A 12,109-nucleotide genomic window follows, 5' to 3' on the forward strand; every position below is an offset into this window, starting at 1 on the left:
GGTGCATTTCTTAACCATAGAATTGACTATAGTGCAGCTGTAAGGGTGAGTTTATGGACTTTTGGACACAATTCTTCCCTTTGGATAAAATCAGCTCAACTACAGTGCGAAGACACGGAAGACAGTGGCAATGCTGCTTCCATTCTGCAGAAAAGAACTTCATTAGAGGAACTAGGTGTCTGGGAGTTAGACTTTAGCTAAAGTTACTCAAGACTACACTTCTTGTTTTTCCTCCTGCTGGGGAGAACCACCACTGAGACTGGAGCATGGGCACACCGAGTCACTTGGAAGAGACCTCCATTGAAAGGCTGGGAGATCAAGTGCTGTAGTGCACATCCCTCTGGTTATTTGTGCTTTTTTCTAAGGAAAAGCTTCTCTGTACAACATATAGGCAGACACTCTACAAAAAGCTGGGACAAAAACACAAGGCCCCTCTTTCTTGCTAGCCAGCAGGCTACAGGGTTAGGCTCCCACTACTTTTAATCCCAATTTCTTGCTTCCTATCCTCACTGCTGGTCCAGTTGTAGTGTGAAGAACAGTCCACGCATTTGGACACACAAGGTGGGAGTGGGAAATGGAGGAGTTAGATACTCTACCATGAAGCCTCCCACTTGTTAAATCAAAATAATATTGTGTATGTTCTGCCATCCTGTGCTTACAAATAAAGTCCTGACAGCACTTCTGCCTGAAAACTGCTCTGGATTTATACACATAAGAATATCTCCTTTATTCGTCAAAATAAAAGTGTAGGTGAGTGATAGGAGCCTACATGTTGAAGTGATAGGAACCTACATTTAGTGGTGCTGGAAATATCCACTAAAAATCCTTTTGACTTCAGGTCTTGCTTCGGCATCTTCAGTGATATTTACATGCCCTAAAAATGCCTTTCTGTTTGTAACTCTTTCCTGGAGTTGCAGCTACTCCAAGGTCAAAAGCTTTGTGCTGATTGAGGTAATCAATCTGTGCATTCACACGTGAAGAACACATTTATATATTTCTTTCCTCTGGATGCAGACCATAGCATGGAACAAAGGCAGTGCCAGCTTCCACCCATAACACTGTACACACAACCAACTACTGCTGTTGAAATCCATATCCAAACCCCTACCAATATCATCTTCTCCTCTTTCCTGCAGTGTTTTGTTGGAAAGAAAACTTGATATAAACACATAAGAATTTGAGTCTCCTCTGAGCCACTAAGTACCTTAATACAGCTCTTGAAAGTGATACGAGAACAAGTACACTGGTCCCCAGAGGAAAGCCATAGTTTGGTTCATGTAAGAGCTTTGTTATTTCTTTTGAAGCAATGCACCAGGGGCCCTAGAGATGCAAACACTGATCTTCTCTGCTCCTCATATAAAAAATGACCTGGCTGGTGCCATTGTTTCTGTCTCTTCTTCTGATTCATACTCCTCTGCTTCTCTGACAGTGAATCCAGATTGTGGCATTGGAGCTAGATTGTCTGCTCTGGTGAAACGATGACGGCTGATTGAATTTCCTCTCCGCCCTGACGGATTAGATGGACATGCTTGTCTATCCAAGTGTGTCATTGGAATGAGTTCTTGGCGGTGCTTTGCTTCCAGTGGCCGTAGTCGGGGCTGGGATCTGGACATTAATGGGAGCACAGCATCAGAGCCACTTCTATTTTGATCTAAAAAAAATAGACAAATAATTCATATTTTAAAGAAGAGAAAAGAGACATGCCTTGGTATTGGCAAGGACAGATGAAGGGTATTCAATACAATACAATACAATACAATACAATACAATACAATACAATACCCTGGAACATTTTAAATAATTATTATAGAATACAAGAGCGGTCAAGAACTAAAAATAGCCCTAATTTTTCATTTTCATCTCAAAGCTGATATTTAAAATATTTTATTTACCTTGTCTCTGCTCTAAAAGTCCAGCAAATAAGCATGTGCAACTACATTTTGGTGTCTCACAGACCTGCCCAATGCCTTCACAGGGCAAGAATGTTCTTTTATGTAATTTTAAGTTTCCTCAAATTTCACCAGTATACTTAATACCATGGTTAAAAAGCATTTTGAAACCCACAGCAGAAAACAAAAATGTGACAAAGGAGAAGACTCTGGTCTATCAAAAATCAAGTTTGCCAGTGACCTCTAACTAACAACTGGGCTTGGCCAGGTGGAACTGCAGAGATCACAGGAATATTTGTGCAAGAGGGGAAAAGAGCAAACTAGGAGGTGCTGGAATGCAATAGAAACTGCCGCAGTAATGACCATATAAACAAGACAGATAAAACAGAAAGGAGAGAAGGGTGTAGCTCATTTGAAGAGGCTGTGGACTTTCAGGGGAGTATTCCTGTAGTACTGTTAAATCCACCGAACAGCTGGTCAAGTTTCTTTGCCTCCTGGAGTACAATATAGAGTAAAACACTTCCATTACCTGTAAAAGTAACGTGCCTGACTTTTTGTCTAATGGGTTGGCGTGGACCCTGAGGCAAGGAGAGGTAGCGTACTTCTGTGGTGTTAACCTGTGTACGAAACAAAAGTGTGTTCAGTGCCCATGATTGCCTCCACTTGGCACTTATTTGGTGAAACTTTGGTGATCCCCATGAAGAGGGATCATAATACGCTGCACCTTTACAGCCAAATTTTGAGAGGCATGAATAAGATCAATGCTTGTCTTGGATGGTTGAACTCAATGTCAGCTCCAGTGAGAATGATGTAATAGCCTTAGGGTAGTTTACAGTCAGCAGAGAAAAACATGTTCAAAAATTCACCTTTCTTGTTTCAGGTGAAAAATGTAAATACAACTAATCTATCCTGCAAGAATTTATTTCTCTTCTTTAACTGTGATTATCTCAGGTATAAATGTCCATGCTGTTCAATGCCAACCTTTGGTCAGTCTCATCTCTAACTGACTGACAGCCCAAACTGTCCCAGGGCCAGAGGTTTTGCATCAGGCCTTTTTTGATTACTCTATACTTTGCACATACAAAATCAATGCAAGTTACGTTATTTTACTCCATACAGCCAGATTAGCTGATTTCTAATCCATGTATAAGGATAGGACATTAAAACTTTGCTGTTCACATGCTAAGTGAAGCTCTTTCTTCTTAGGTGCTGCATGAGCACCCTGGGAAAATATCCTTTTTAATTATAGCAAAGACCTCATAAAAATGGGTGTACTTCCATATTTACAGAGAAGGAGAGGCATTTTTACATAAATAATAGGTAGCTAACAGGTACCGGTCTACCCCAAGGCAAGCTGTTTCCTTTCCTGCAACTTTGCCTCAGGCTGTGTTCCCGACGGATGAGGATTTCTTGAGCTTGTTTCTCACACGTGTTAGTAGGTAGATTGTGCCGGTTGTATGCTGGTGCCTGAAACAGAAAATTGCACCCAGCTCATTTTCATTGCATTTGCAATGGTAATAAGTGTGGTCAAGCACAGGGCCAAGGGGACATCTTCCTCAGCTCCATCACCGACTCACCACAGATCTCTTTGGTATCACACAGCAAAATGCAGCCACACACAAACCTCACTGCACAGAGCAAGGTGGGAGGAAGCATGAACACAGCTGTAGGTCTCAGACCTCAAGGGCTGCATTTTGATGTCATTTTTGATAGATTTGTGCCTACTCAAAGTGCAGGTATATAAAATATACCTACCTAAGAAGGCTGTTATCCATCTCTGGGCCTGTTCTCCCTTTTGTCATCTCTTTTCTCATCACACATTTGGGAGCTACAGATGTGAGACAAGTCCCAAGAAAGAGATAACTGGTGAATTCATCTCTGAGCTTTGGTACTAATATTACTGAGCCTGGAGCAAGCTTCAGATGTGCTCAGGAGCAAAGAATTGTAACTCCAGAATAAGATGCACAGCTGAGTTTCCTTTCCATACTTGGACAAACTACAAACTAATATTACCCTAAAACTGTGTGTCATTTAAGACAAGCTTTTTAGTTTATCGCATACATCTAGTGAAAGGAGGAAAATAATTATCTGTCTTAAAGAGAAAAATTCACTGAAGTTTATAGCAGAATCTGATCTCAGTCTCATTTGCAAGGCTCCTTGTAAAGTTGGTGTGGTGAGCCACAGCTTTTCAGAGCTGAAAAGAAGTATTAGAAGCAGCATTATTTTCCTTTCAATCTTTCCTTTCCAAAAGCACACCATTTTCAATACTACATAGGAAATGACTGGCACAAATAGTCATTACTGTAATTGATTTTGAAGAGAGAGAGTTCATTTCAGTAAGCTCAGAAATAACTATATATGCAAATTGTTGCTAGTAAGATAAGAAACTAATATCATAAGGATAATTAGCCATGGCAAATCAAACAATGTTTGGAATGAATAACATATTAATAATGCCACATTTAAATGAGCAGGCCCTAGCATTTTCTGGTACACGTGTGTTACATGAGTTAGCCCTGTTTATCAGCATAATTTCAAGGTTAGTGTAACATATCCTCTACCACTCATTACTGTAGGGGAGCACTCAGTTTTCTATTCAGAGCCCAAGACTGGATGAATAGATACCATACCCTGGGCTGCATCAGCCTTAGTACGACTTTCTGCAAAACAAATCCCTGCTGAGGAATTATCACACCACCTCTATTCGGGGGGGGGGGGGGGTGTAAAAAGGCTCTCAAATGCGTAAAATGAAGCTCCGGTGGACGTGGAAAATTTTTCCCCTCTTTTTTTCCCTGCCGCGGTGCGTGTCAATGCCGCTCCCACGCAGGGCAGCGCGCTGCTCGCTCCGCCCGCCCCCGCAGCGCAGTTTCGCTGCTGCCCGAGCCCCGCCAGCCTCCCACGGCCGGGCAGCGCTCCTTCCCTCCCTCCCGGCAGCCCGGCCAGCCTCGGGAAGGCAAGGCGGCTTCCGTGCGGACAGCTGTGCAGCGAGGGAAGCCTGACCTCTACAGCTCAGTCACAGATTTGCCTGGCTTTCCGCGCGGCCGGCAGGGCGAAAAGCTGATGGAGGGGAAAAGAAAAAACCCAGCTTTCCTTGATTCCCCCCAGATCAGTGCCCGAGCCCGGGGTTTTTCCTCCTAGCCCTCCCCGGAAGGCTGCGGGCTCCCGGCTGCGGGCAGGTGCCCTGGAGGGGAAGGCAAACAAGGGCTGCGGGTGTGCAAACAGAGCCTCACACACCCTCTGGCGCACTCGGTACAGGTTGTGTGCCAGGACATCCCTCATGGACTCCACCTCTGCGGCCAACAGCCTGGGCGCACGATGGTTCCTGCCGCTCCTGTAAATAAAAGGGGAAATTAAATAGGATATTAATGAGCTGATTAAATGCTAATGCCATGAAATAATGCATGGTCTGTTTTTAGTGCTGGAACAGAAGGCTGTGAAGAGCCTTTCAGTGACCAGCAACACCAGGGAATGATCCAAAGATTAATTAAAAAAGGTCAAATTTTGCTCTTTCATGGGTTTTATCTGTATAGTGGGTAACCAAATTGGGCCCTAACCCCTCATACAGCTGGCAGCAGAAATTCTTCTTTCTCAAACCTCCATAAGGAAGTCCCTATTTAAGGATTAGATTATGCCATAACCAGCTGCACACTCAGGAAAGCATTGCAAATTTCGCCCTCTGTCTGAATAAAGACCTCAGTATGGTCTAGCAGTCTGGGCCTTGCCATCCTGCTGGTTTTTACTTCTTTGGGAAAGTAAAGAAAATATTTAAGAACAAAAGAGTGTGCCAACTGTGCAATCTGAGACCTGCCCGGTGGTGAGGAGAACATAGAGAGTTTCCTGGCTACTGAACCTGTTCCTCCATTTGAAATGAAAGAACTACCTAAAAGATAGTCATCTTTCTGTTTTAAAAAAACTTTTACAAGCCCACAGTCACTTGTATCTGCCTAGCTTTTTCACTAGCAAAACAGTGGAAGAAGGCTGCTGTGAAATGTTATCCAGTTTCGCTAAAGAAGTCCATCTATGTGAGAGTTAGTGTTCAGATTAATTCCCAAGTAAAGAAAGGGAAATAGATAGAGATCATCCAGGATGAATCAGTCAGAATTCATCTCATTGTTTCTGGTGTTTTCCTTTCTCCCTTTTGCTTTCTTGCCTCTTTAAAAAAAAAAAAAAAAAAGAAAAAAAGAAAAAAAGAGATTGCAAGTGTTTGTTTTCAGTTAAGTGATGTCCTTAAAGTTTGTCTGTAAATTAAGCAATTAAAAAATCAATGATGATCAATGTACAGTATTGCCAAAGTTTTGTGTGCATTTATCTCATACTTCCCCTAAAATAAATTAAAAACTTTTAATGGCAGAGGAAGGTGGATCCAAGCTAAACTGAGATTATGATGTAAACATAGGAAAAAGGCTGGAATTTGCAATTACATCTAGTTTAACAATATTACCTCTGTTTTTGTCTATCATCTAACACAAACACCTCAAAAACTTGTAGGACCAATGTGAACTGCCTGGATTCTATATTTTACTGCCTCTTGCCATCAAGTAGACAGTGATCCCTGGTGTTGCCCAAAGCCCCTGTAATATAAGAATTAATTCCTGATATATTTCAAGGTTTTGGAATGTGTTTTCATTCTGCCATCAGACTAAAACTGAGATATGACCATTTTTTTGTGAAATACAAACAAAGAGAGAAATTAAGAATAGGTAAGTTGTGGTATTAGAGCTGGGGCTGGGTTAAGCAACAGGTTAAGGACCTCATGGAAGCATGGGAGGCCCATGAGTGCCACTAAGCTGCTGTGACAGTCAGTGTGACAGAAAAGGATTGCCTTTCTGGATTTGACTAGAAATCTTATCATGTCCCTGATAAATCCTCCCCAACAAATGTTTAATTAATGTTCATCAGTCCTGAACAACTGTAATAACAGCAAAGTTAGTTATTTACCATCAGAGAAAAAAAGACCTTCACCACTGCCCAATTCCAGGCTGGCTGGCTGGCTGGGTGCATTGGCTGTTTGATTCCTTTTTCACTTGCTTTCAGTTCTCAGAGATGACACTGAAAGGATCCGGGGATGCCACCAAGTTTCCAGGCTTGGGTGTAATGCACATTTACCCCATACTGGGTGTGGTGTGCCTCAGACTGGGGCACAGCCCATGTGTGCTGCCTTCTGTAGCGAGGAAACCAGACTCCTTGCTGTCAGCAGTCCCTCCCTGATGTCCCTTTGGCCAACAGGGAGACCCTAGGTACAACTGGGAAAGCAAGTATTGGTCTCTAAAAGGCAGGGTTGGCTCATTTGTGTCATGCAAACTGATCCGGAATAGTTGCTGCAGGTGGCTTTAACATCACAGGGAACAGCTGCCTCCCTGGTGTGTGCTTCATTGAAAGTATCCACAGGGTCTTTATACCTTACTGTTGGGAAAAATAGGGGAGAGCACCTAAACAGGGAAAAGCTTGACTCTGCTGGGGTGATATCAGATAATCTCCTTAATTTCCGGTAGTTTACCTGACCTTCTCCACATACCAGCACAGAAATAGCCAGTTCTAAGTCATTTAAAAGCTTATTATTTTGATCTTAAAGTGAATTAAATAGAATACATAAAATTCAGTTGTGTTTGTGTTTCAATTGAACTTGGGTAGCAAGAGAAGAAATAGCATGAAGATAATCTATATTGTTCTGGAGCACAAATTTAAAAAAACGTTCTTTTCATGGGATTGGATATGAACCTACCCAACTGATAGCAATGCATATATATGGTAATAAGGAACAGATTGCTTTTACATTTTGCAATGCATTAAGAAAGAACTTTCAAAAAACCCCAAACATCTTTGGTATGTTACCAAATCCATAAAGTAATACTTATTGAAACAATTTCTTTGTTCTTATTGAATCTTCCAACGTGTTACAACAAAGAACAGCACAGGATATATATTGGCAAAGAAAAAAGTGATATTATAATATGCCATGAAAACTGTCTCTCTGTAATGACAGCCATGACAGTATTTCTTTCTTCTTTAGATATGGAGATAGCTGATACTTGATATATTGATACTTGATACATTTATATTTCCACAAACTGTGTAATATTTTTTCTAATAATATCTAAATTTCTAATAATATTTAAAATTTTGAACTTTTTAAACTCTCCATTAATCTTCACGGGTCCTGTGAAGGAACAAAATGATTGGGTATGGATCTCTCAGAACTGTACTACTATAAATGACAAGACTTGGTTCTGATCTGAACTCTGTTGATATATCCTGACATTTACCAAAGTCAATATTGCAGCAGTATGAAGCCAACATTAAGTAAGATCAGTATCAAACCATCTTTCTCTCTAATGGTCATATTTCTTACAAAAAACAGACATAAGCCCACAGATTTGATAATATCTCCTAGACTCTGCTTTTGCCATTTCCATTTAATTATAAGGCTTGTATTCTCCGAAACATCATAACCAAATGTTTTGCTTTCATTCAAATGTGGATTCTTCATTGCACAACCCACAGGCAGATTTTTTCACTCTGCACTGGAAATACTTACTGTAAATTGGACACCCACTCCACCTGCAGGAATCACACCAGCATGAATGTAATTCTGCAAATTCACAGCACTGGGCATCTGCTTTAATTCTTATAGAGCAAATGTCCTTATGTGCATAAAAGCTGCAAAACTGATCAGAAGTGTGGTTGACAGTTTTCTCACTACTCTGGCACTTGTAATAATGCTTTACATGCCATACATTGGAATTTTATTTCAAATCTCTCCTTCCTGGCCAGAGCTTTGTATCCTCACTGAAGACAGGCAACTTTAGGTACAAGCTGTCTCAATGATAGCAATGAGAAAATTTATAAATACATTTAGAAACCTTTTACATAGGTTCATTTAATTGCTCAGGGGAATGGCAACAAGAACTGCTGTATTGGCTGAGACCAAAGATCCAACAACTAGCTCAATATCCTGTCTCCTGCAGTGCTCAACAGCCGACACTTATCAAAGAACAGAGGTGGGAAAACTTGTATTTTCCTAGAACACTCTCACAGCCTACAAGATCAGAATGGTTTTGAGCCACAGGCTGTTTTTTTGAAGTTGACACTTCATTTTTTAAAAGGTTTTCTCATCAGAGTATGTTGCACAGTAAAATTCAATTATAGCCATAGAAGAGATGGCAAAATTAGTCCATCATATCAGCTGTTTATTATAGAGTATTTTTCAATCTAAATTCTCAGCTCAGGAGGGAATTTATAAACTATGATGTAGCAATTTGTCTGATTTTCTTTCTCCCTCAGGAAGAGGAATGTGGTTTGATTGTCATGGATTGTCTAACAGCCTTGCACATTTTCTCTTGGCTTAGAACAGTTAAGGGATTTGTGCAGACAGAAAGGAGCCTGACATACATGCAGTCTTTTTTAATATCATCCATTCAGCAAAGAATAATTTAGAGAAAAGGGCTAGGTCTTACACTTCATGCTGATATCAGTACCAGAAAGCAGATTGATCTTGACATGATTAAATCAAAGTTTCAAGAGAGATTTTAATTGACCACCCAGTTGGTATTTGGATTTTCTGTTATTGGTAGAGATCATCATTCAAAAAAGAAACTAGGCTGGACCCTACCAGAGGCTGCTTCAAAATGGGGAGTGATTTAGGGATGAAACAGGAAAGAGCAGGCAATAGCAGCAACAGTGGTCAGCAAAAGCCTGGGAAAGAATTTATGGAGGTAAGTGCCTTCAGCAATATCTGTGCTCTGGACAGCGTGTTGCAAGCTGGGGATAAATACATGCACGTCAATTATAGTATGCAGGAGGGGAGATTTGTGCAGACTTCTCTCCTGGAAGGTAGTTCCCTCAGTGGTGACTCTGGAAATCCCACCAATTTTGTCCCCTGGTCTGTCTGATGCCAAGCTGCATTACTGTTTCATAGAATCACACAATGGTTTGCATCTGGTTCCAAACACCCCACAATGAGAGGGACATCTTCAGCTCCATCAGGTTGCTCAGAACTCCATCACACCCAATCCTGAATGTTTCTGGGGATCTCCCACCTCCCAGAGCAACCTGTTCCAGGGTTTCACCACCCACATCATGAAAAAGTTCTTGTATCTGAAGGTAGTCTGAACTACCTTCTCCAAGTCCTACTGCTACAAAGCCTACCAAAAAAATCTTCCCCCATCTTTCTTGTTAGTGCTCTTTAAGTACTGAAAAGTTGCATTCAAGTGTTCCTAGAGCCTTCACTTCTCCAAGTTTAACAGCCCAAACTCTCTCAGCATTGCCTCATAAGAGAGGTGCTTCAGCCTTCTGATCATCTTTGTGGCACTTCTCTGGACCCACTCCAACAGATCCATATCTTTCCTGTGCTGAGAACCCCAGAGCTGGACCCAGCACTGTAGAGTCTCACAAAGACACATTAGTGGGGGAGAATCCCCTCCCTCAACCTGCTGGCTGTGCTACTTTTGATGCAGGATATATCTTTCTGGGCTGCAAGTGCGCATTGCCAGCTCATGTCCAGGATTTCAACCACAAGTATCCTCTAGGCTTTCTTGGCAGGCTGCTCTCAGTGTTTAATTAGACAAATGTGTTGGTTTTGGAAATACCGAAATATGGCAAGGTGGTTTGAGGGATTGCAAACTGGAGTAGCAGAAACTGCAAATGCTACAAAGAAATCTACTCTCAGCAAAAATTCATTATTGGAATAATGGAGTCAGGACCAGTATGCTGAGCCATCCTGTCAGTATCTCAGCACCTGGCAGAGATTAACAAAACCCACTGGCCAGGTGAGTTATAAGTACAGCTGTCTGGAGCCACCACTGTGATTTAAACCAGAATGGCTTCTGTACCTGACTCATGATTCCTCTTCAGGACTGCCCATCATTGAAAAAAAAAACAGAGAAAATACCCATGGATTTAATTTTCACTCTCTGAGCAAAGTGCAAATATAACACCAAATTACACCTCTTTTCATTACTGTCTTTTGTTTTTCTTACATTTCAAATAAAGTCATGGAATACATTGGGTACTTCCTCATTTTTGTTCCATTCCTTCCTGTGCCTACTCTGCAAAGGGTCAGGAGGTTTGTACTCACTGTGAAGAAGTAGTGGATGATTTTGCAATTTTCATGCCACTCTCAGCCATCTCGATGGCCAGTTTTATCTCCATCTTTTTGTACAATGACACAAGGCTGGATTTGGGCTGGTGTTCCCGAATTAAAATTTTCTTCAAATACCTATTGTCAAACTTCTTAAATCTGAAAAAGAGATACCAAAATCATAGTTTTTAAAAGGAAATGTGTTTTCATTTCTGTAGTACAAGCTGATCTTCATTCAAATGCACACATCTATAATTCAGTGGGGAAAACTGAATCAAAATTAGAGGCACCTGTGGACTCCTGAAGGCCTGGTGAGCAGAGACCTTTAGGGGGATATTTGGCATAGTCTAGTGGTCCACAGAGATTGCAGAGCCTGCTAGACAAAAGAAAGAAACAAGCTGCAATCAGAGCAAAAAGGAGGGCTGCGTGTATGTTTGCATATTACACTGCCACATTTGTCAGAAAAGAATATGGCCAGTCTCCACGCTTTTGTACAAATGTTGTATTATAGTAGGGCATAACAGCAGCAGCTGCTCTTACAGTAATCCTGGCCTATTCAGCCAGCCACCAATGAGGCTCTAAGTGGCCCAGCAGTTACAGTAGTTAGGGCCCATTACATTGCTGATAATTTTGAATCCTGACAATTAGAGCAGAGAAAATACATTTCTTTGTATTCTGAATAACAGAGAAATTGAAAGGACCCCAAAATACTATGTGCTTGCATGTTGCAGATTGTAAAATATCGCTAATGTGTGGCACAATTTGAATGTGAATGTGTGCGTGTGCCTTGGAACAGGTATGTGCTTTCAGACAGACATTTAGCAGAACAACAGTAGACCTTCAGCAGAGCAACAGTTGTATTTCTTTCAAAGGAGCAGTTTACCACAGCAAGGTAAGGTGTTCCACAATGCTGGGAAAAGCACTACAGAATATGTATCTTTTTTTCCTTATCAAAGGCTGGTTTTTTTCATTAGTAGCAGAGGTAGGTACACAAATGTTTGCACAGAGATTAGAGCTCTTTATGTTTTTCTGTCTAACAGAAAGCCTCCTGGGTTGTCATTGCTTAGGTAATTAATTTTGATTCACATCTCTAAAGTTACATAGAAAAGTTCAGGGAATACCTTTTAATACAATCATCTTATGT

At 41.2% G+C, this 12,109-nt stretch overlaps 1 protein-coding gene across 2 annotated transcripts in view; it reads right to left on the reverse strand.

Moving 5' to 3' along the window:
* Positions 1 to 975: 975 nt before the first annotated feature.
* SLC9A4 (solute carrier family 9 member A4) overlaps positions 976 to 12,109 on the reverse strand; it is a 42,262-nt gene continuing 31,128 nt past the window's right edge. The window contains exons 8-12 of one of the 2 annotated variants that reach the window (XM_085054304.1): positions 10,963 to 11,124; positions 5,124 to 5,220; positions 3,225 to 3,356; positions 2,419 to 2,506; positions 976 to 1,651 (exon numbers count right to left, since the gene is read on the reverse strand). In XM_085054304.1, the coding sequence (XP_084910430.1) occupies positions 1,353 to 1,651; positions 2,419 to 2,506; positions 3,225 to 3,356; positions 5,124 to 5,220; positions 10,963 to 11,124 (778 nt within the window). In that variant the 3' untranslated portion in view covers positions 976 to 1,352. The remainder of the gene's footprint in view (positions 1,652 to 2,418; positions 2,507 to 3,224; positions 3,357 to 5,123; positions 5,221 to 10,962; positions 11,125 to 12,109) is intronic. The other variant, XM_085054307.1, reaches the window with a different exon arrangement.

Source organism: Lichenostomus cassidix, chromosome 1, assembly GCF_008360975.1.
Source record: "Lichenostomus cassidix isolate B80296 chromosome 1, HeHo_3.0, whole genome shotgun sequence".
In the NCBI taxonomy this organism is placed as follows: Eukaryota; Metazoa; Chordata; class Aves; order Passeriformes; family Meliphagidae; genus Lichenostomus; species Lichenostomus cassidix.